The sequence below is a fragment of the Ictalurus punctatus genome, chromosome 10 (genome assembly GCF_001660625.3).
Source record: "Ictalurus punctatus breed USDA103 chromosome 10, Coco_2.0, whole genome shotgun sequence".
Classification (NCBI taxonomy): Eukaryota; Metazoa; Chordata; class Actinopteri; order Siluriformes; family Ictaluridae; genus Ictalurus; species Ictalurus punctatus.
Genome location: NC_030425.2, coordinates 18,587,973 through 18,612,737, shown reverse-complemented (window position 1 = coordinate 18,612,737; position 24,765 = coordinate 18,587,973). Strand labels below are relative to the sequence as shown.

The 24,765-nt window shown below is 37.5% G+C and overlaps 3 protein-coding genes across 17 annotated transcripts in view; 1 reads left to right on the top strand and 2 right to left on the bottom strand.

Annotated features, from left to right (window-relative positions):
* Positions 1–477: 477 nt before the first annotated feature.
* Positions 478–11,216, bottom strand: mfsd8l1 (major facilitator superfamily domain containing 8-like 1). Of its 3 annotated transcripts, none has more exons than XM_017478591.3 (12): positions 10,850–11,216; positions 9,154–9,304; positions 8,661–8,723; positions 8,248–8,367; positions 6,391–6,470; positions 5,728–5,998; positions 4,431–4,504; positions 3,590–3,803; positions 2,810–2,932; positions 2,304–2,434; positions 2,009–2,090; positions 478–1,767 (listed from the first exon to the last, which is right to left on the bottom strand). In XM_017478591.3, exons 1-11 carry the CDS (start codon positions 10,850–10,852, stop codon positions 2,025–2,027), a joined length of 1,296 nt encoding a protein of 431 aa, XP_017334080.1. In that variant the 5' UTR covers positions 10,853–11,216; the 3' UTR covers positions 478–1,767; positions 2,009–2,024. The 3 variants fall into 3 exon arrangements, with proteins under 3 accessions (XP_017334080.1, XP_017334079.1, XP_017334081.1); XM_017478590.3 differs by having other exon boundaries at positions 9,154–9,339; positions 10,850–11,212; XM_017478592.3 differs by lacking the exon at positions 2,304–2,434 and having other exon boundaries at positions 9,154–9,339; positions 10,850–11,214.
* Positions 11,217–13,823: 2,607 nt separating this feature from the next.
* Positions 13,824–21,886, bottom strand: polr2h (RNA polymerase II, I and III subunit H). Of its 5 annotated transcripts, none has more exons than XM_017477269.3 (6): positions 21,803–21,886; positions 19,141–19,237; positions 18,864–18,947; positions 18,067–18,160; positions 15,953–16,036; positions 13,824–14,084 (listed from the first exon to the last, which is right to left on the bottom strand). In XM_017477269.3, exons 2-6 carry the CDS (start codon positions 19,211–19,213, stop codon positions 13,967–13,969), a joined length of 453 nt encoding a protein of 150 aa, XP_017332758.1. In that variant the 5' UTR covers positions 19,214–19,237; positions 21,803–21,886; the 3' UTR covers positions 13,824–13,966.
* LOC108271205 (lisH domain-containing protein ARMC9) overlaps positions 21,138–24,765 on the top strand; it is a 42,658-nt gene continuing 39,030 nt past the window's right edge. For 2 of the 9 annotated variants that reach the window (XR_001813816.3, XM_017478597.3), the window contains exons 1-4: positions 21,138–21,354; positions 23,179–23,263; positions 23,362–23,476; positions 24,544–24,669. Coding sequence is in view for 5 of the 9 variants with exons in the window: in XM_017478597.3 (XP_017334086.1) it covers positions 23,402–23,476; positions 24,544–24,669 (201 nt within the window). In the remaining 4 variants the exon portion in view is untranslated. Of the gene's footprint in view, positions 21,355–21,986; positions 22,107–23,178; positions 23,264–23,361; positions 23,477–24,543; positions 24,670–24,765 lie in introns of those variants that run through there. The other 7 variants (XM_017478595.3, XM_017478593.3, XM_017478594.2 and 4 more) reach the window with 6 other exon arrangements.

Below are 24,765 nucleotides of genomic sequence, written 5' to 3'. Positions count from 1 at the left end.
TATGTACAAAACTGGAATACCATGACATTAACTTAATTGAAAGAACAAACAAATCATTTTCCAATAGAAAAATTCTAGTATTTTTATAGTCATTATCTTTAATCATTTTTAATTAGCTGCGTAATATTATAATTTAAAAACGATGACACTAATTACGTTATTGTGTTTTATTGTTGCTGAGTGATGACTACTCTAAAAGATGAATGGGGCAAAAACACAGACAAATAACAATGAAATGAAACCGTAACATCTGCTGTTATTTTAATGCTTGGATGATTTTTGAAATGAAATATTTAATGACGCATCACTGGCTGCGGATCTGAGTGCTGTGTATGATGTGAGCGATGTTTTCATGTACGATGCGAGTGCCCGCTCACCAGGAACTGTTAGGGTCTCATTAATAACACTATACACAGCACTACATTATCTACTGTCATCCCAAACTCAGTTATCTTTCTAAACAAAAGGGAAAAATAGTGGAGTTTGACAGATCATCTTTTAATAATACATTTCAGTATTGTCAGAATTAAGATGAGATACAGTGTCAATCACACACTTTCACATGTAGTGTGTAGAAAAGTAATACATTTGGGACAGAGGCTATAGGACATGGCATGAGTTTTTACTTCATGCCTTCACTGGAAAGAAGTATTTCTGTCCAAAAAGTCTTTCTTTTGTACTTTGTTTTAGTGTATTTTAGTAATTTTAGGAGATTCCTAATTCTACACAGTGTAGTAACATTTAAATACAACGATGACTTACAATGTAAGTCGTCATCAATAATCCTTAAACAGATTTGTAAAAGAAAAATAAATTCACAACCATGACTGTAACCCAGGTTTCATAAGTCCCTCATCATAATCCTGATTTACTTCTTTACAATGTTTCATTTTGTGATTATTAATCATCATTTACAGATCAAATCCAAAGAGAAGAGTGGGCGAGGCCAGGTGGATGACTCCAAAGAGCTAAGGCAAAGAGATGGTCAAAGTGCTAAAGTACAGGGCAACAGATTGGCACTAAAGAGCTAAGAGGGCAGGGAAATACCAGACCAGAGTGGGCAAAGAAAGGTGGGTGCCTTAGAAAGAAAAATGGATGGGGCCAGGTGGATGTCTCCAGAAAGGTAAGAGGGTGGGGTCAGGTGGATGGATCCAGTGAGCTAAGGGGATGGGGCCAGGTGAAACAGTTGAGGGGACAGGATCAGCAGATTGGCTCCTGAAAGCTAAGAGGCTGGATCCAGAGGGATAAAGGTAGTAGTAGGTGGATGCCTTCATAGAACTAAGAGGGCAGGGCCAAGTAGATGGCTGAAGACAGCCAAGAGGGTGTTGGGAAAGATGGATGTCTCGAGAGAGGACATCTTCAGAAAACTAAAGTGGTGGGGTCAAGACTGCTCCAGAGGAGTACAAGGGATAGAGCTAATCATAACCAATGAAAACAACTCATGAAGAACTGGGTATGTTTATAGAATTATGTTAGAACAGATTTGCAATATAAGGTTTTAAAATATACCAAACCTGGATATTGTGAGTGTATCAGTGTGTGCTGTGTGTGTGTTCATGTGTTCAGCACATGGAAAAAAAAGGATTCTATAACATTATTGCTCTGGATTTCAGTGTAGCATTTAAATGATATACATTTATAAATATTATGGTCACTGCATGTTGTACACCTTGTTCATTCCACGTCTCCTCTACTGCAGTCTGTACAGGAAATAACACACTATCTTTTCCAAAGCAGCGTGTTAAACGTCATTCCTTAAATACAATCCTGAAACAGATAATGATTCAAATGAATAAATATGCAACTAAAATCAAAATCACAGTTTGTGGTTTGAAAACATAACTAGAAGTTATGTGATGATAATCAAGATAGGAACATTTGAAATAGTTTTATAATCAACGCTGTGCTGTACTGTGCAAAAATGGCCACACTTTGACTTGATATGATGAAACCAACAAATGTGCATTTAATGCAGCGTTTATGCTATACTGTATATAACTGGTCGTACCCTTCTGGGTCGTGTCTCATTCCTCAGTTTGCTCCACTGTAGTGCAAGCGACAAGCCTCTTGTATGAGAAAGCCATCATAATCTGAGAAAAATCACAAAATCACCAGCAGAGGGCCATAAAGTGCAAAAGACTAAATGGAGTCAGTCACCAGCACGCCCTCACATGAGTGTGCACTTTCAGAACAAGTTATAAAGTGATGATAAATTTACTGACTGAGTAATTAAGCAGCACTGATAAAGAGTGAACAACGATGAATTAAAAACAGGATTGGAACACACACACACACACACTTACAGTAAGCAGTGCTAGTAAGACCATCATCACTCCCAGCATCACATAAAGGTTAGAGGTCAAACTTCCAGCCCATAACGGACCCAGAATAGTGGCCAAACCTCCAACAGAGCGCCGAATTCCCTGACTGAAACCTGAACACACCCACCCACACACACACACACACACACACACACACACACACATAAATATTTTATTTAAATTCTTAAATTAATGAAAGTTGGAGTCAATTTGCCCTGTCAAGTTATACCCCTACCTGCACGTTTCTGTATAAATGAATTAACACACACGTGATTGGCTAGCATCAACCTGATTGACAGGAGAGAGACAAAGATGGCCCCAGAGAACACTACTGTTATACTCTAATGGACTTCTGATCACAGATTCCATCACTGGAATAGGAACTCGTGATATCTTGAAAACTATAAAATAACTAAAAAGAGTTATCATCATCATCATCATCATCTTCATCATGTCATTATGAAACATTTATTTCAGCGTTGTCTCACCCTGTGTTTTCTCAGCAGTCACTTTGGAGAAGAGAGACACCTGAGCGACGGCGATAAAGGGCAGACCCAGAACCTGCAGGAACACGCCGATGATGAACTCGGTTAATTGCCACGAGAACCCCCCTACAGCAGAGAAACAACAACGGGAAAGTTAAAATCATCTCATAAATCTGGTACACACACACACACACACACACACACACACACACACACACACACACACAGAGAACATACAGTGACTCAAGCACTCCATCCAACTACTACTAGCTTAATTACAGAGGGATTTTGTGTGTGTGTGAGTGTGTGTGACAGAGAGAGAGAGCGAGAGAGAAAGATTTTGCAGAGTTTTAAATTATTTACTTGTGTAAGTTTATTTCATCTCCATCTGTGAAGCTGAGACGAGACACTGCACATCATAATACAAGATGGAGCGTTTTCAATGCTATACAATGTGATTCACTAAAGAAATAAGGCCACGCCCCCTTAACCACCACCATCACTGATGGTGGAAAGGCCATGCCTCCTTCACTGAGACAGAGAGGTACTGAGGCCGCGCCTCCTTTACTGAGACCGATACGCAGAGGCCATGCCTCCTACAGTGGGACTGACGGGTATAGAGGCCACACCTACTCCATAGAGACTGACAGGTACAGAGGCCACATCTTCACTGGAACTGCTACACACAAACGTCATGAATCGTTTGATGGGATGGACACATACAGAGAAAGAAACACAGACAGAGAGAGACAGACAGACAGATAGACAGACAGAGACACTCACCCTGAGGGTTAGCAAGGAAGATGATACACCAGACACAGGAAATGTTGGCGAGGAAGACGCCAATGGACAGCACCACCCTCTCCTCTACCTTTGTGCTGATCCAGCGGACGAAGATGAAGCCGGTAATCACCTCCAATCCACACACACAGTACATCACACTGTTCTCCAATTCCCCGAAATTAAAGTACTGCTGCGTTAGCGGAGTCACCATCGTCTGTTACCCAGTCAACATGGCACACACACTCAGTCCGAGTACAGTGCACAACCAGATAGTGGTAATGTATAAACGATATGGCTGCATTCACATTTAAAAAAACAAAAAAAACACTTGCATTGTTGCTCTGACATGTCCTTTTAAACATCGCCTATTTTATTATTATTGTTCTGCTTTTTTAAACTTTTGGTTTTGGACACGATATAAAAAATTAAAAGAAACACAAAAGCTTTTTTTCCTCCACAGGACTGAACACAATGTTCACCAACAGGTCAGCTCAGATGGGATATATTTCCTATACATTTCTCATGCTCATTTTATAGAAGGTAAAACAGGACGTAATCTTTACAGACATATGCATGCACGGGCTGTCAAAAATGACAGATTTAGACTAAAATCCCAGAGTTACTCCAGGAATAATAGTATTTCACACCTCCACATGGGAAACAAATCCAGTCTGAATAATCCAGGAAACAATCAAAAACCTTTGTATTGCCGTCTTCTGATTTTCAAACATTAAATGCAAACGCAAGGTTGTTTGAACAACTGCTCGCCAGATCACATGCTTTGATCTGATCACAAAGCTTAGATCTTTCTGTGTCCATGTTAATGTGTGGGTGTGTTCACCTCCAGTGCTGTCTGGTTGAACAGTGTGATGAACTGAGCTGTGAGCAGCACCACCACCTCCTCTCTCAGAAACTCTGTTAAAGTGCACATAAAAAAAAAAAAAACTAAGAAAGAAATCAACAGAATTTTAAAAAGGACATGTATATAATATTCATGCACCAAGTATGATGTTTCAGAGTGAAACCTCTCTCAGAATTCAACAGTGCTTTTCAACACTGCATGCTCAGTAACTTCCTTCCAATTAATTCTAACAAGATGGACTCCTACTAGGACCACAGGAAGCTAGAAGAAAGCTTTCTGATTTCTTAGTAACTCTACATGGCCTTTCAGTTACATCATGTGCAGCGCTAAATGACCTTTGGTCTAATTATTGACTCTAGTCTCTCATGTAGATAATATTACTAGAATAGCGTTCTTACATTTCAGAAATATTAGAAATATAATGTAACTACATGATGCAGAAAAACTCGTTTGCATGCTTTTGTTACCTCTAGGTAGGATTATTGTAATGCCTTGCTCCCTGGATGTTCCAGTAAGAATATAAACAGGCTCCAGTTGGTTCAGACTAGAACCAGAAGATATGACCACATCACCCCTATCTTATCCAGACTGCACTGACTCCCCGTAAATTTTTTTGCATGGATTATAAAATACTATTATTGATCTATAAGGTACTGAATTAGTCTCGTGCTGCAGTATGTGAGGGAACCTCTGGTCTTTTATGATCCACAACATCTACTTCATTCAAAAGATGCAGGCTCTTTGTTGGTACCTTGAATAGTGAAAGCTACAGCAGGGGACAGAGCTTATTGACAATGGAGTGGCTGGCCACTTTATGTCCCAGGATGCCCTCATGTCTGTGTTACATGTTCTGGCTCTCCCTTTTAGTTATGCTGTCATAGCTAGACTTGTCAGAGTCCCTATTTATACCCTGCACACAATGTACATCTTCTTAACCAAATACATGACAAGTGCATACCTAATAATCTGTGTTCTCTCTCTATTCCCCCTCCCTCCCTCTCTTTCTCGCTGTTAAGCTACACAAGCTACTGCATTACCAGTGATCCTTGCCACCATCACCACTGGCTTGCTCATTAGGGATACATTTATACATTTAAAATTTCTGTCCATTGTCAAAAATTCATCAAAATAAAATTGAATTGAACCTGTATGTATTATCAACTAGCAATCAAGTAATGGCTTGTGAGAATTGCTTTCAGAACATGCGCACACACACATACACACGCGCGCACACACACATACACACGCGTGCACATACACACGCACAGACATGCACCTCGTGCAGCACTGAAGTGTTTGAAAGGGCTGGAATGTATCTGTTCAACAGGTGGAGAGGGCGGAGTCAAGTTGCCATTAGCGATGGTCTGGTCCATTACAGGCGAGTTAGGGAGTGTTCCATATGACTCAGGCAGATCATTGGGTTGAACCAGCAGCCTCTCTTCCTCTTCCTGTTTCTCTTCTTCTGATCCCTCATTCCTTCCACTGAGATCCCAGTACATCAGCAACACAATGAGCTGCAGCAGCAGCCACAATACACACATGAAGATCTGCGCACACACACACACACACAAAATATTAACCAAAGCATTATTTAATTTGTCTGCTTCATATGTCTAACAGTTCCTTATAAATCAGCAGGGATTATCCTGCCAATGGTTATCAGGATCGAACGCAATGCAAAGGAGTCGTCTGTGCAATCTGACTGCAAACTGCCCTTAACACCTCATCACAAACAAACTCAAGTTTAAGAACAGTGGTTCAGTAGCAACAATGTGAAATCCTTGCTGAAATTTGATTGGCTGATGGCAGCCATTTAACCCTGCCATCATTCGAAAACCCCTTACAGTTTTACAGTGACTTAACTCTGCCCCCTCTGAATGACCACTCATGAAAACAATAAAGATACACATTAGTGTATATGTTTGCGTGTGTGATTTACCCCGGGAGCAGTGTATTTATTCACCACGAACGGTCCAAGCTGGAAGTCACACAGTCTGAGGAAAATGTTGAACGCAGGACCTGAAACACGACATGAATAAGGACAAGAACATCATCCCTATTAAAATATAAGAGTAACAGCTGAATATGTATGTGATATGGAGGTATACCACACTGCTGTGGAGTCTGATTGGTCAGAAGGTGTTGATTAATTTTCTATAACAGTAGCTCCGACAGTAGTGCAGCTGCAAATCACAGGTTTACATTCTAATATGGTTATAATTTGTTTAGTATCAGCTCATTCGCAGGGCCTTGTACGGTGGACACTTCACATAAATAGATTTGAAAAAATTGGCATTGGTATGATATGTCAAAGTTTTCTGTAAGGAAACATTTTAGTTAACATTTATGGAAGGAGTCTCCAGTGTCAGCGCATTGTAACAGTCAGAGTTAAAACTGTAACTTTAATTTTCTGCTGTGGAAATGTTGTTTCTAGCTAAACACACCGTGATATTAAAGACTGAGGGTGTGTCCCTTCTTTTCTTCACTTTGCAAAACTAACGCAAAAAAACAACAGAACTCTCAAAAGGGTGTGTTATTATTAGACTGAACATCACAGCTGTATGGTGTTTTACCACATTACAGCCATCATGCACACTGTAATATATATATATATATATATATATATATATATATATATATATATATATATATATATATATATATATATATATATATATAGCCCTGTGATGGACTGGCACCCTGTCCAGGGTGTACCCCGCCTTGTGCCCGATGCTCCCTGGGATAGGCTCCAGGTACCCCCGCGACCCTGAAGAAGGAGTAAGCGGTAGAAGATGGATGGATGGATGGATGGATGGATATATATATATATATATATATATATATATATATATATATATATATATATATATATATATATATATATATATATAATAACCCCAATGGTGCTTACTGGAATATTCAGAAGTTTTGAAATACATCTATATCCAAATCCATCAATTCATTTTGTAACAATAAGGTTGCAAAGGTCTTGGGAGAGCTCTTTGCTTTTACCCATCATGCTTCTTGTGTGACACCTTGGTAACGAAAAGCCTTTTTATAGACCAATTTACTAACCCAGCTGATATAAATTTGCACAGATAGGGGGTATAATTACTTACGGATTTCAGTTGGTTCCTTGCCTTACCTTGCTTGGAGAACTGCTTTTTCTTGGTGTGTTCAATACTTTTTTTTTCCCTGTGTCATTCCACTTTATTACACATAACTTTATTTATGGACTTTAATGTTGTGAATTCTTTATATTTCCAGATTTCTTGAGTTAATACTGATGTCTGGTGAAAAATTCATGTGAATAACCTCATTGGAAATATATTTACTGAAAAAAATTGCGTTGATGCGTCCAATACTTATTTCCCCCATTGTATAAATCATACTGGAAATGAAATAAAAGCTAATAGGTGGTATAAACAAAACTTTATAAACATTTATAATACTAAATTTTCGATGACTCTCAAAATTAAGTGTGTTCAAACAGTTATTCAATGGTCTGATTCCAAAAACAGCACAGAGAAATAAACACAAAAGATACATGTCAACAAACACAAGAAATAAACACAAATACACAGCGTCACATTGCATTCTAGCTACGGATATTATTATTTTAAAGAAACCATGACAATAATATAAAGTACATTAAATATCAAGGCACACTGAATCAACGATCAGCACATGTCTGATGCCAATCTTCCTTGACCAAGAAAATTGATACAGAATTTCATTCAATAATAACTAACCGCCCAGTGATGACCAAAAAACCTAATCAATCCAACAAACTGACCAATCAGGAGGCCAACTTGTCTGCAGGCCATAACAGCAGCGAACACAGTGGACCGATCTTCAGGTGCCGTGATTCTCGTCAAGAAACCAAAAATAGACGAACCGGCTCCGGTCCCAATCCCTGTTATGGAAAAACCATTATACTCAACATTACACATTATAACTGAAGGTGTTTCATGTGAGAAAACTTTTACATCACAAAACCGGCAGCTGTTTTTGTACATTTGCATAACATGTCAAACAAAGCAAGGTTAGTATTCTTTATTGGTGGGATTTTTAAAATATTATTAAAAAACACAAAATAAATATGATGATGATGATGATGATTATTATTATTATTATTATTATCATCATCATCATGATTTTTGTTATGCACTACAGAAATAAAGAATAAAAATTTGCACTACTCCTCACCAGCAACAAAACGACTGCCCAGCAGCAGCCACTTTGAAAATCCTATAAAATACATAAAATTACCTGAAATACAGACAGAAAGAGAAATGATCAGATCTTGTCTCCTTCAGGTTCTCAGCTTATTACATGAGACATAGAGAGATATATCATTTACATTTATATATTATGTAACATTGTAAAAAACACTTACTGCTCTGAAGGTCATTTTTGTTTGATTATTCTAACATATGAATGGATTTCTTTAAATAAACAATAAGCACAAATATGTTGGTGTAGAAGAACCATTTTTGGTTTCGTATAGAGCCTTTGATTGATGGATTGTTAACGCAGGGAACAAAAAAATCCCAGCATAAATGGTTATTGTGAAAAAGATTCATTGAATGAATTAATCTTTCAGAAACCAAAAATGAGTCTTTAGTATTATTCTAGAGAACCGTTGTGTGTGTGTGTGTGTGTGTGTGTGTGTGTGTGTGTGTCTGCGTGTGTGTTTTACCGATGATTTCAAAGCAGTTGGCGAATAAGATGATCTTCTTGGTGCCGTGTGTTCTGTCGGACCAGAAGCCGAATAACGGACCTGAGAGCAGGCCACTGAGGCTGAACGCTGACAGACTGAGACCCAGAAAATACGGAGCAGCATCCAGCGTCTGCAGGAAACGCCAGATAGTAGGTAAAATCACCGCTAATGACAATTAAAAAGAGAGAGAGAGAGAGAGAGAAAGAAAGAGAGTTTATCTGATGTGTGTTTGTCTGTCTATTAATCTGTCTGTGTTTCAATCAGTCTATCTGTAAGTCAGTCTGTCTCTCAGTATGTCTGTCGGTATGTCTTTCCTTTCATCAGTCAGATGGTCTATCTGTCAGTTGGTTGGACTGCTGGTCAATCGGACTGTCCGTCAGTCGTCAATCTACCTGTCAGTCAGTTGGACTATCTGTCAGACTTTCGGTCTACCTGTCAGTTGGCCAGTCTGTCTGTCAATCGGTCCAACTTTCTGTCATTTGGTCTAACTGTCTTTCAGTCTATCTTTAAGTCAGTTGGTCAGTTTATCTGTCAGTCAGTCTGTCTGTCGTTTAGTCTTTCTGTCACTCAGTCTGTGTCTATCTGTGAGCTGATCAGTCTGTCTGTCAGTCAGTCTGTTTGTCTGTGAGCTTTTCAGTTTGTGTGTCAGTCATTCTGTATGTCTGTGAGTCAGTCAGTCTACTGTAGGATGGTCTATCCGTCTGTCTGTGAGTCAGTCAGTCTGTCTTTCAGTCAGTCTACTCTAGGTTGGTCTCTGTCTGGTTCTCGGTGAGTAGGTCTTTCTTTCTGTCTGTCTGTCAATGATTAGGTCTGTCAGTCTGTCTTTTAGTCAAGCTGTCTGTCTTTCTGTTTGTAGGTCTGTTAGTCAAAAAAAACATCTGAACATCTTAACGTTCGTCCACAACATGGCTTAACTGTTGTATTGCCGCTGTATTCTTAAAACCTCTGTGAAAATAAAAGTTGTGACTCATTTTGTCTATCACGGTGTCATTTTTGTGTCCGTCTTTAGTTCACTAGATTTGGTGCCAGGTTATTTATTTATTTGCCTGTCCATTATCTATTCATCCATCTTTTATTTTACTTGTATTATATTAAGGTTTTAACGCATATGTTAGGAATGTTGCTAAAAAGACAAAAATGAGAATAAGTGCATTCAATACACAAAAACAAACCCATGAGAGAAAAAGACTGACAGAGCTCACAATTAATTCATTTCATTCCTGCAGAGAGTGAATGGAATGCTAATTTCATTTATAAGGAATTTAAAAGCTGTGTGTGTGTGTGTGTGTGTGTGTGTGTGTGTGTGTGTGTGTGTGTGTGTGTGAGTGTGTGTGTGTGCAGAATGAAATCTAGTGTCATCTTATTGCTTTAATTCCACCCTTATAGAAACAGAAGCAAATACTTTGTGGCCTTTCACGTGTGAAATAACGTGTGTTTATTCTTTCATATTCCTAGAAAGTTATTTATGCTCCTGCGGGGGAGACAACATGAAGTATATGAAAAGTACATAAATCTAGTTAATGATGAGCTACAGTGGAGACAACACAGATGAATTAAAGCGTTAATTTTACATCTAAAAGACCTCAAAGTCATGCTAGAAATGCTCTGTATCATGCACACAGCATGTGTATTTACTGACAAGAAAGTATTTATTAAACTGCATGCAAATGCTCACCATATTCCACTCCACTCAGCAGGAAAATCAGTCCGATTGTAATAAACGTCAGCTTTCTCTTGCGTCTATAATCCATTTCTGCTGCTTAAGACTGCTCGCTGACTTTAATAAATAAGTGTAAGATTGTGTGAATATGATCAGCACTACGTCCATAATATAAATCCATTAACCCTGTGCTTATTTACCTCACTACAGACTAACACCGACTCTACTTCTACTGACTCTCCCTCACACTGGAGCTTTCCAGTCCTTATTCCACAAAATCCCGCCTCCTACACAGGGATTGGCTAGTCGTGTCCGTCTCCTGCGCGATGGTTGGCTCGGGTTTTATATTTCCAAATGAACAGCGCGGTTCCGGAAGTTAAAAAACAAGAACTTTTTTTTCTTAAACTATTCATTCATCCATTGACATTTCTTCAACCACTTGGCATTGTAACTCAGATGTGCCGTTTTGTTCCAGAAACTTTTAATGATTAGTCAATGACCTAGTAGTTAAACTAAACAGTAAGGCTGCGTCCCAAACCGCACACTTCTGTACTACAGAGTGTGTCAAAATTAGTACGCCGCCACTACCAACCAATGGCAGCGTATTATTTTCTGCCTTGACTATTCAGTACAGAATGAGGCGAAGTGAAGGTGCTAACAGTTACAGCATGCCGTGCCGACAAACTAACCTCTAACCTCTTAATTCAATCATATTTAGGTGACAGATTTAAAAAAAATCCTTTGACATAAAAATTTTTATATATATATATATATATATATATATATATATATATATATATATATATATATATAGGTTGCTGTACCAATAATGTTTGCAAAACATATCATGACTTTTTTCTTAGATGAAATTACCATTAGCAGAAGAATATATACCTGTACAAGATAGTTATCCCATTAAACTCAACTCTAATAACTGAATTAATTCATTTCATTTATCCTATAATGTGCAGAAATGCAGATTCATGTGTTAGTAGCACAATAAGACATACAGCCATTTATTTACAGGCTAAAGATCCTACATAAGTGCTGACCAGCCTGACTGGTGACTCTCATTAAGACACACACACACACAGACAGAGAGAGAGAGAGACTTTCAGTCTCAAATTAAATTCAATTTCTTAATCTCTGAGTGCCTTTTCTCAGTCACATTTAAATCCCACATGAGCTGCTACTTATTCTGTGGAGTATGACAGTGTTTATAGCACTTTACACTCATCCTGTCACATTGCAACTCTATAGTTTTGTCTTTATTACACTGTGCTGCTGTGTGTAGATATATTTTACACGCATGTGATTTTATTTAATGGTCACACATTCTTTCAGTGATTGCCCGGGTTTAAACCCCCTGCCCACACTGTCCATTTGGTGAAAGATTTTTTATTTCCTGTCATGTTGTCTGACCCAAGTTAACCGAAATGCACAGTTGTATGACCCTTCCTTATCTAAGCACATGTAAGTGCAGACGTTGTGCATTATTATTAAGGAAGAAAAATATACCTCTATTTTATAATACATTGATGGAATTAGTAGACATTAAATAGGAAATGAGGCCAAATATTACTGAATAATACAACTGAATGGATCTGTTTGCTAAGCAGAGGACAGTTATATTGTTAAAGAGCCAACGTACAAGAGAATAATTATTGCAGAATATATTACTTATACAACCCCAATTCCAAAAATGTTGGGACGCGGTGTAAACTGTAAATAAAAAGAGAATGCAATGATTTGCAACTCTTAATTCACAATAGAACATAGAAAACATATCAAATGTTTAAACTCTGAAAATGTACCATTGTAAGGAAAAAATAAGGTAATTGTGAATTTCATGGCCGCAACACATCTCAAAAAAGTTGGGACGAGGCAACAAAATGCAGGAAAAATAAGTGTTACAAAAAAGAAACAACTGGAGGAACATTTTGCTACTAATTAGGTTAATTGGCAACAGGTCAGTAACATGATTGGGTATAAAAAGAGTATCTTAACTAGCACTCTGTCCAGGGTGTACCCCGCCTTGTGCCCGATGCTCCCTGGGATAGGCTCCAGGTTCCCCGTGACCCTGAAAAGGAGTAAGCGGTAGAAGATGGATGGATGGATGGATGGAAGAGTATCTTAGAGAGGTAGAGTCTCTCAGAAGCAAAAATGGGATGGAATCTGGATTGAATTAAAACCTGAAAGACCTGAAATACCTAAAACCTGTATCTATCGTTCAGCACTGCTTGTGCCTTTCCAGATGTGCAAGCTGCCCATTCCAATGCAAACCAATACCATCAGAGATACAGGCTTTTGAACTCAGCACTGACAAAAAGCTGGATGGTCCCTCTCCTCTTTAGTTTAGAGCAGAGGTTCTCAACCTTTTGCAACTAAGGCCCCCCCAAATAAAAACAAACAAACAAACAAACAAATAAACAAACATATATATATATATATATATATATATATATATATATATATACACATATACACACATATATATATATACACATATACACACACACATATATATATATATATATATACATTATATATATATATATATATATATATATATATATATACACACATATATACACACACATTTTTTGATAGATTTTTTTTTTGCTTTTGTACTTTTTTTAATTACTTTTCATAACATGATTTAAAAAAAAAAAAAAAAACGTTTATAAAACTATATAACCGACAGGTATGGAACATGAATGATCAAAAACATTTCTGAACATTCCAACTTTTGGAATTGGGGTTGTATATTTATAATCCCATTCAGACAAGGGTGTAATCTTTTGAACTGGTGTAATTTTAACCTTTTTTGCTATTCATTTTCATAATTTTATGGAACCATACACACAACGTATTTAATTTCGTTGGTTGTAGTCTTTATTTTGTGCTAAGGGTGCACAAACTTTTGCGCTCACTCCTACAAACATGTGTAGATGTCAGTTACTGAGTAAAAATGCAAAAGACTGATAAATACATATAAAAGGAGTTTTATTTACATTATAGTCACTTTGCGCTCGACTTTTCCCCAGCTTTTACAAATACAGCTGGAGATTTCAGAGCTGTACTTCCCTCATGCTGTCATCATCAGCACTACAAAAACACACACACACACAGTTAGAATGCAAGTTTCTTCATGAGCAGGTAAACTCGGGAATCGACCTCAAAGCCGTGCAGGTTGTTGGCGTCACCCTGAAGTCGCATCAACAGGCCACCGTACGACACGTACGCAGAACTAAAGAGAGGAAAAAGGGGTATATTGCATATAATGTTGTATATTTCAGAAGCTTGGACTTAGAGGGTCAATTTGCATTCTTTCTGAAAATGAATTAATGTTAAATATGTTCTATATAAACAACACTAAATATACAATGTGTCCTAAAAGTCTCCATACTTAGGGGACATTGACACTTATTTTTTTTTAGCAAAAATTGCTTCCAAATTTCTTATATAGTCTAATACATTATAGTTCTCTCTCTCATTCATTATACATCTCACACACACACACACACACACACGACACTGCTGCCAAACGTATTAACACACTCAAAAACTGGACGTGTTGCGGACCAACCGAGAACGGGACGTCCACGAGCATCCACCGACAACGGCTCAACTAATGTGGTGCTGGTAAACATAGTCCCATAAGTATGGAGACTTTTGGGACACACTGTATACATTTTCCACCAAAATAGTGTTTAAAAGTATAATAAAATATGAGAGTTCAAAACGTCATGGCTCAATGTAATAATCATTTTTGTCAGCTGAACTTTATAATTCCCACTCCTACACAATAACTTGTAATTGACATTTAGTTTGTCCTGTCTGTGCTTTAGTAGTATCATATTTATGACCTACAGGAGGAGATTAAATGAGCCCAGAAGTGTATTAAACCTACAGCACAAGTGTACAGATAGGGCAGTGGTAGCTCAGTGGTTAAAATGTTGGACGACCGATCGGAAGGTTCAAATCCTAAACAAACCTTTAATCAAGGCCGTTAATGATCAACTGCTCAGTTGTATAAAAAATTCTCTCTCGATAAGGACATCTGCCAAATGTAAAATGCAAGATTGTTCAACAGGGAACAATGTACATGATGTGACGCCTCCTTCACACTCTTTAATAACGTCCCAGGGAAGTGCCTTGAAACACGCAGCATTATTTGATCTGTTGATGTAATTTTCTCTAAAACAGGAAGTCAGGGCGGGACATAAAGTGTCTCCTGCCCCTTTTTCCTATACTTAACATTTAGTCAAGTCTGGAAACTGTAAGCTCCATACCAAGCACAAATACCTCCTCCTTCAAAGTGAATGAATTCAAGCCATTTCCTTCTTAACCAATTTACAGTCAGAAAACTGAATAAAAAGAATATGTTCGAACTGCCAGAGACACATTTACGACCCATGCTTGCTCATACGAGTTCTCTCGCTCAACAACAGCAACTTCAGCATGGTGACTGTTATAATGTTGGGGGTGAGCCACTTCAGATTCTAGATAGCATTTGACTGGATAAAATCTGATGACAAGCTGAAGTGCAGAATGATGTCATCAAAATTGCTGATCCGTATTGCTGGTAAAGAGAGACTAAGTTTTGAATGCGTATATATTCTTCTTAATGTGAAACTTGTCATTGGTTTTGTATCACACAAGCTTAGAGAGAACCTTAAAGCTAACATTCATACTAAAAGCCACAAAATACAATTAAATAAAAGTCATATTAAAACCGTGATTTAATTTGTTTCTTGGTGCAACTCAATTGATGATCAGCATCAATTCAATATCTACTGGCTGTCTTGCTTAATGAACACTCAGAGGCTAAACTCACTTTCTTTGGCATGTTTGCACAGAGTGAACCATTTTCACTCAGTGTGCAGAATCAACTCAGAATTTTGGAGTTGACACTAAGTGTTCAGTGCCTGGAATCAGTGAACTGACTTTTTTTGGATCGATTTCCAGCACCTTTGGATGTGGCCCGAAAGAAAGGATCAGATGAGAATCGGATATCAGATCTAACACGTATATGATCGTGAACATGGAGAAAGTGAGATCAGTGATTGTCTAAAGGAAAATAATGTGCACAAGCATGTTAACAATTGCACTTACAGCCGTGTCGCTGCTTCTGTCGAAGTCTCGTCTCCCTCGATCTTATACACTTTACCGTACATGGCGTAATCAAACTGATCCGCCCTGAAGAGAGGGGAAAAAAACACACACACTTAAATGCCAAGATTTCAGTGCTTCAAACGTCAACAGCTTTGTTAGCTAGTTCATTACTTTCTGCCAAAGTTTTTTTTCCCTTTGTATTTCTAAGTGCACACCTTCTTTTACACATTCAGTTATTTACAGTAGGAGGGTCCAATTGACGCTTTTCCCATTCGAGAGAAACGTCCGATAAAGTGTCTGTATTTAAAAAGGGAGTGAGTGAGAAAGTCAACAATGAGGAACGTCAAGCTTCAGTAAGCTTCAGACCCTCTCTTTCAGCACTGTGGAGTAATAATAATTCTAACAAATAGTAGACTGACAAGGAAAGATTTTTTTTTAAATTACTGTTTATTCATTTAATATTAATGATTTATATTAATTAATTTATTTTTCATCCAAGTAGATAATTATCTGTAATTATGTTACTACTTAAAATAAAAGAAAAATAATAAAATTCCAAGAATAGAACCAATAGAATTAAAAAAATGAATTGATAGCAATTAATAGATTATATTCTGTACATTGTTATACAGCAATTTGTAACCATTAATAAAGTAATTAATATAATATAAAATGAATGTGAACGTAACTTGCCAATAAAAGTAAGGTCAATAATAAAAGTTAAATGAAAAGAGTGAAATAAAAATGTTTAAAAAAAAAAAAAAAAAAAAAAAAAAAAAAAAAAAGTGAGCTGGGTCAGGGTTGCCAGACTGTATGCAGAGTGCAGAGCACATTATTAAAAAACATTTTTACTTTAACATTCGGACAAAATGTCAAACAGCACGAGCCCAAGCCCGTTTCCCTTCGTCTCAGGATTTGTCCTACAAAACATTTGTTAGGGCTGGGCCATAGATCCATATAATATTGATATTGTGATAAATGATTATGCGATACACTTTTCTGAGATACCGTTGGTATGGTGAGGTATTTTTTTAAGTTTTTAATCATTACAAATGAAATGGTACCGGTGAATGGATGCCGCTGACTTTAGTTTTTTGTTTTTTTATTGTTTTTTTTTTTAAATGGCTTTGTATGCATAAAAGTATCGTCAAACGCAGTTTAACATTTTCTATTTTACTACTGCTTTTACAGACAGTTTGTTAGCTATATATCGTTTGTTAGGTATATATGCATCGTGTATCGTAGAAATGTCCTCAGGTATCAGGATGATATTTTTCCTCATATCGCCCAGCCCTAGTATATACAGTGCCCTCCACTAATATTGGCACCCTTGGTATATATGAGCAAAGACGACTGTGAAAATTTGTCTCTATTTTTTTTTTTTTTTTTTTAAATCACTCTCTCCAGATCCTTCAAATTTCTAGGGCCATGCTGGTGGACTCTCCTCTTCAATTCAGCCCACAGGTTTTCTATGGGTTTCAAATCAAGGGACTGGGATGGCCATAGCAGGACCTTGATTTTGTGGTCAGCAAACCATTTTCGTGTTGATTTTGATGTATGCTTTGAATCACTGTCCTGCTGGACATGTCCTTTGATTCATAACATTTGATTCATAACATTTTCAGTTGACTGGAACTTCTTAATTATTGCCCTGATGGTGGAAACGGGCATTTCAATGCTTTAGCTATTTTTTTTATAGCCACTTCCCATTTTGTGAAGCTCAACAACCTTTTGCCGCACATCACAGCTATATCCCTTGGTCTTACCCATTGTTATGAATGACTAAGGGAATTTGGCCCATGTGTTACCTCATATTTATACCCCTGTGAAACAGGAAGTCATGGTTGAACAATTTCCTCTTCCTAGTCACCCCAAGGTACTAAAAAAAAAAATTCAAATATCAATGGGAATATACTTCAAATATATTTTTCTCATATGAGCTCATAGGGTGCCAATAATTGTTGCACACCTATATATAAAAAAGTTGTTTTTTTTAACAAAAGATCAAAATGTTAAACAAAAAAGGCAAGTCTTCACAGCCTTCTTTGCTCATATTTACCAAGGGTGCCAATATTAGTGGAGGGCACTGTATACAAAGTGGATGTTAGCGTCACCTGGACGGTCGGTCGTCAGTGGGATTGTACTCGCCATCGTCCGGAGTGCCGTCCTCATACAGCGTGCTGGCGATCACCAGCCTGAACTTATCGCCTGAAAACCACCAAAGTCACACCATTACATCTAGATGTTCCACTACAGCTGTGCTGCATACACGCACATCACATAAGAATGACAGCATTCCTGATGATCAACAAGAGTGTACAACTGTGTAGCTGGGTGTACAGTACAGATGTGTATACTGTGATCCTGAAGACCTAAATATGCCATTGTGTACACTGTGTACAGCTGTGTGTATTATGCAGCGCTGTGTGTATTGGATAGTTGTGTATTGGACACAGCTGGGTGTGTTGTGTATATCTCTGTGTATTTTGTGTGTATTATGCAGCGCTGTGTGTATTGGATAGTTGTGTATTGGACACAGCTGGGTGTGTTGTGTGTATCTGGGTGTATTATGCAGAGCTGTGTGTATTGGACACAGCTGGGTGTGTTGTGAAGCTGTGTGTATCGGACAGATGCATACTGCACACAGCTTTAAGTCTTGTGCACAGCTGATTGTATTGTGTAGCTGTGTACGTTTGTGTGCTGTACTCAAATCCTGCAAACTTGACAGTGTAGCTGTGTGTATTGTAAAGCTTTATAGTTTACAGCATGTGTATTGAGCATATCTGTGCCCTGAGCAGAGCTGTGAATATTGTGAAGCCGAGTCGTGATCCTGGAGACTCATAGGATGAGTAGTGAAGAGTTGCGTGTTTTACGTTCTTGAGCATATTGTACATTAGTGTAGATTTCTCACCGAGCTCGACCGGGTAAATCTGAGTGTTCACATCCAGGATCAGGTCCATTTTAAACGACTCGCTCTCACAGTGAAGACGAGACACTGTGAGACAATAAAACGAAGGGAACACACACACACACACACACACACACACACACACACAGTGTGAGGAGTGTGAACAGGACAGGATTGTAACTCTAGTCACATTTTATACATTTTAGCTCATAATCATCATGTAGATGTGAGCGAGAGAGAAAGCGAGAAGCCCATGTGAGCTGAACTCACTGTTCCTCACCTCTGTCAAACTTCTTCCCATCAGGATCAATGTCTTTCACATCAAAGATATCCTCAAACAGAATCCCAGCCATGTTTCAGCCCAACAACGGCGACTTCTGCTGTCAGGACAGAACCAAATCTGTTCTCAGAAACTTAAATGAAGGGGGGAAGAAAAAGCAAACACATCTGACGACACCCCCCCCCCCCTTCTTGTTCCCAAAGTTTTATTACTTTTATATGAAAAGTAATTATGAATGTATCTTATTTACATTTTGGGGGATTGTATAAAGAATTGTGGCACATGTTAAAACATAACTGAGCTGGAAGCAGTCGGTCTAATCCGTCACTCTGTACTGCAGAGTAATAGGAGGGGGGAAAAACTGACAGCAAAATATTACATTCTACCGGCGTTTGCTTAATATAAATCTCTTTATGTATGTTTATATTACTCGTTATTTACCTACACATGGATATCGTACATTCTCTAAAGACCATTTTTTCGGAGAGAAATAAAAATAATAATAATAATTATAAATAAATATATTTTTAACTTATACAATAACCGTTAGCATGCTAGCATTTCTAAGCTAGTTATTACTCAGATTTTTTATGTATTTTTTTTAAATAAGTTCTTTATTTTCAGTCACTTACTTACTCGAACAAACCCTTATCCGCTGTCGGTACAGTATGGGTAAATGTAAATTAACCCACAATTAAGGGGGGGGGGGAAAGAGAAAACTTTAAAAAGTCGACTTTCCAGAGACAGCTTTCATTCATCTACCGCGCTACAGCAACATGCGTCACCTTTGACTGGTACGCGTTACAATTACTTCCGGAGCAACACAAAATTGCAAGAGAAAATAGCTTCGTCTTCTTCTTCTTTTGGTTTTAATGGCGATTGGCAAACCAACGTAAGGTGCATTACCGCCACCTACTGGAATGGAGTGTGGGCAGCAGATTTACAGGGAAAAATTTTAATTAATAATAATAATTATTATTATAATAATAAATAGATAAATAATAAATTAATTAATACATAAATTATTATATACTAGATATCCTTACTAAATTACTAAAGTCTCTCACTTATCCCAGTATTTTTTAGATAGTTTATTAAGAGAAGGTGCATTTTCCCAGATGTTTTCCACAGCAAGTTCTTTAGTGTCATGTTTTGCTTTCCTATTTGCATCTCTAGCTCAGTTCTTTCTTCCTCATATCGTTTGCATTCTAACAGAATGTGATTTACTGTCTTTTGTGTATTGCAGTGGGTGCAGAGTCCAGTGGGGTGTTTTCCTATTCTGTGTGATGTTAGATTTAAGCCAGCATGACTTATTCTGAAATGTAATTATTATCTCTTCCTTTGCCCTAAGAGAACATTTATGATCCTAGAAAATTGTATATTCATACCCTATTTGCGCACACACATACGTGTTTAACATTCCACCTGAACGCTCATGTTTCTCTTTTTGTAATTATTAATTTGTTTTGATTTATTTTTTTAATCATGTATAAAAATTTATGGCATAATTCAATAATCATACATGTGTTTTCGTGTTGATACAACACAGAACCAAAGGAAAAATTAACTAAATAACTAAAATTAGGAGAGGGATGAGGGTCTTATTCTAATAACATAAACAAGTCCAATGTGGAAAGAAGTTAAGTTTCAGGGCATTTCTGTCCGACATCCATTGCAGAGATTTTGCAGATAACTTCAAATCATTCTTCCATCCATTGAAATGAGGGTTAATCTTTAAATATTTACATCTGTTGATAAAGTGTTGACCTAAAATATCAAAAAATTCTAGGTTCTTATCATTCAAAACCACTCCAGCTTTAATTGAGATCACATTCAACGGGTGTAGCGATATATCTTTAGATTGTAGCCAATTCTGAAAATTTGTTTTGGTTGCATTTTACAGTTAAGCCACTCGAACTGCACAACCTGTTCCAATATATTTACGACACTTCAGCCCACCATACGGCCGTTTCTCTGCGTTGCTAGGTGTATTCGCTAAGCGTCTTGTTTGTAGTTACTATGGCTACCAGCCTTAAATCAGTTCGTTAGCTGCGTTGCTAGCTCGCATGATAACTTCTTTTAGCGGCTGACAAATCTGCGTTTTCTGTTCGCAAACATTATTCCTCGTCTTAAGCGTGATTTTGGTTATTTTAGAGAGGCGGATAGAAATGTGTCGCGACAGTTTTATCCCCGCAAACGAGCTGTGTGAATGAGGTAAGGATGCAAGCGTAGGTGTTCTGGAAAACTAGCTAGGTACTTAATTATAGGATTTTTTTAAACTTAGGAATATATATTTAAAACGTTTAATATATTAACACATACTCTCATGCGATAATATGTTTCTTAATAATAATAATAATAATAATAATAATAATAATAATAATAAGCATTTGCTAAAGTATGAAGTTAGCTATTTTATTAGAATGCTAACTAGCCTGGTGTTGTTTGTTAGCCACCTAAGATTTAGCTTGGCCTCGAATAGCAGCAGTGAGTTGTTTTCAACTCCACTGCTGTTTAATGATTAGGAATAATGCTTAGAATTGAACCTTTTAGAAAGCAGAGAACCGAATATTTACAAGTTAAAGTCGTGAAATGTGGTCTACTATACCAAATGAGCCATAATAACAAAGCGTTCAATAATATAAAATACAAAGAGAGTCACCGTAACAATGCTTTTGGAGGGAATTGCGTCGTACGCCAACGAGTCGACTTTCTGATCAGACTCTTTGACTCAACCAACTTTAGGTTGAGAACCGATTCACAAATGTGAGCTTTCGTTCTTTTTCTCGCAGATGTAGTCAAAGCCATTTATTTTTTATTCATTCGTTTATCTTTAGTAACTGCTTAAATGCTTCCACAAGAAGCACTTTTCACCATCTGAGCGGCTCGTCTGTGTGAGTCGTGTGTGTTTGACTCCCAGTCTAGTTCTCAGGAGGAAGACTGTAATGAAGCACAAGAATATTAATGTAGGGATGTTTACTGTTTTTGTTAAATGCTTTTTTATAAAATCTGATGCAGAGTAAATTAGTTAACTAATTAGAAGTTAAGAACGAATTCAGTTCATTTTTATCGAAATAAAACGTACTTTTATTAGAAGTAAGATTCATGTAAACAATCTAGACATGGTTAGGTTAAAGAAGAACAATCACTGGTCAAAATATTGGGGAGCCATTTGGGATCCCAACGAGTCAACACTTATTTGTGATCAGAGCCTAATAGTCTGCTAATCTCCTGATTTTAATCATGTGATTAAATGATTAAAACAACGATATATGATGAAGATAGACTGATTGTGAACAGTGGCACATTATGGGCTGTGGTCTGTAGCACTGGGTGATATGACGATGTAATATCAATACTGTGATGAGTTATATCACAGTACACTTTTCTGATATATTACAGATAACTTTAAATCTTTTAATATTTTTTTTACAAACTAAATGGAAGCAACTGATTTGATTTAAAGATTCAATGCAAAAATTTGACAAGAATTTCTTATTATCTTCTTATTTTTGCAGTTAAATGACCTGAAATAAAAGTGCAATTGTCCTCAGTTTTGTGTAAGTGTGTGTGTGTGTGTGTGTGTGTGTGTGTGTGTGTGTGTGTGTGTGTGTGGATGTTTGGCTGCAGTACATCGTGATACACATTGTGTAGGTTTTTGAGAAAAGTTTTTGCGAATTGTTATATGATATTTTTTGTTGTGAGCTTGGTGGTTTTGTGGTTAGCACATTTGCCTCGCACCTCCAGTGTGCACTGTATGGGCAGCACTTGCATGTTTTCCTCGTGCTGCAGGGGTTTCCTCCAGGTACTCTGGTTTCCTCCCCAGTACAAAGACATGCATGGTAGGCTGATTGGTATGTCTAAATTGTCCATAGTGTGTGAATGTGTGTGTGATTGTGCCCTGTTATGGATTGGCACTCCGTTTTGGTTTTTTTTGTTGTTTTTTAATTTTTTTTTAATTTAAGAAATCAATCTTTACTTGTGTATTCTACTCCAGTATCCATCCATCCATCTTCTATACCGCTTAATCCTTTTCAGGGTCACGGGGAAACCTGGAGCCTATCCCAGGGAGCATCAGGCACGAGGCGGTGTACACCCTGGACAGGGTGCCAATTCTAATCCAGTATGTTTATTTATTTATTTATTTATTTCGTTTTAGATCAGATTTATTTGACCTAATTACTGTGTATCACTCTGTACATTTATCTCGGTTATTGATAGGAACAAATCTGAGCCCCTGTGTTTATCAGATTGTGGATACATGAGTTCCAGTAGCTCTACAGAGATGGGGGACGTCTTGGCGAATGAAGCAGATGTCCTACTGATGATCAGAGAAGTAGGTTTATGCAACATTAATGAACATTTTGCTAGTAGTTCACCTCCAGGATTATTAATGTGATGTGTTGCAGTGTGGTGTGTTAGAGAAATAATCGTAACTTCTGTTGTACCTTTTTGGTTAGTTGAGTGTAATTGTAAAGAATCATCACCTAAGGTTTATAATTCGGACTTGAAATTCTCACTGAAATCTCCAGAATGATAGTTTTAACATGTTTACAATCCTCTTCTATGCTGATTTCTATTCTGTACATGTGGGTATTTGGATTAAATTTGCTAAAGATGCATTTTCTATTTAAAGTGCACCTATTGTGGTTTTTTTTAAATATTACCTTTTATGCAGTGTGTTATAGAGCTGTTTGTGAATGTAAAAAGTCTGCAACATTTCAAAAATCAAAGTACATGACAAACGGAGTTATTGACTCCCAAAAGAGGGGGGGTGGGGGGGTGGCTAATGCTGTAATTGAAATTATGAGCACATTAAAGTGTCTTTTGATCTTTGATGCATGTACATCTGTTGTATGAGACCTTTAAAACAAAATTAGGTACATTTCAAAACCATAATAGGTGTGCTTTAAATAAGAGACTTGTGCATAACAGTAATGAGCTCAGTTTGTGATGTCACAAAATAGGGTTTAATCCAATGAATTATAGGTCAGTATGTAAATTAATCGTGGATAATGTAGAACCAGGGAACATTTCCATGCAAATCCGCTTGTCTAATGTTAGTAATGAATAGATGGAGATTGTCATGGAGACATTATGACAAGGAGAATGCAAATCTGATACTGAAATCTGACTCCTCCATTTGGACCCGTGGCTAATATGAGCTGGTTTACTAGCAGGCATTGAGCTGATGTTAGGCAAATAGAGAAGGCAGGCGCACACTGAGGTGCCTCCTAATTACATATTCAAGCATATTTATAAATGCTGTTGAGTTTATGAATTATAGTATAAGTATAGAGACAATCCTCTGCATGTTAAACAGTGTATTATTTTACATGGTGTAAAAGGACATGTTCGGGAAGGCTTGTATGTATATCTAATGAATGCGTTTGTAATCTCTAGTACCTGAAGTTCTGTGAGCTGGAGGAAACAGTGACGACCTTTGAGAAGGAATGCAAGAGCAAAGGAAAACCTGTGACAAAAGAACGCAGCCATTTAGCTGAAGACTCCAAAACGCTAGCCATACAGGTAAGCACGATTATGTTATCTGCAGACTCTGCCCTGATTGTTCTCCTTCTAATTTACAGAACAGCAGCATTCAGATATTCAGTTTACAGGCTTCAT

Excerpts from the sequence above, each read along its gene's own strand:
- mfsd8l1 (XM_017478590.3), bottom strand. The coding sequence starts at position 10,925 with ATGGATTATAGACGCAAGAGAAAGCTGACGTTTATTACAATCGGACTG. Across the intron at positions 8,368-8,660 it reads GGGCAGTCGTTTTGTTGCTG|GGATTGGGACCGGAGCCGGT; the intron begins GTGAGGAGTAGT and ends TTTCCATAACAG. Across the intron at positions 2,091-2,303 it reads TCTTACTAGCACTGCTTACT|ATTATGATGGCTTTCTCATA; the intron begins GTAAGTGTGTGT and ends GATTTTTCTCAG.
- polr2h (XM_017477269.3), bottom strand. The coding sequence starts at position 19,213 with ATGGCTGGGATTCTGTTTGAGGATATCTTTGATGTGAAAGACATTGAT. Across the intron at positions 18,161-18,863 it reads GATTTACCCGGTCGAGCTCG|GCGATAAGTTCAGGCTGGTG; the intron begins GTGAGAAATCTA and ends GGTGGTTTTCAG. Across the intron at positions 14,085-15,952 it reads ACAGAAGCAGCGACACGGCT|TTCTGCGTACGTGTCGTACG; the intron begins GTAAGTGCAATT and ends TCCTCTCTTTAG.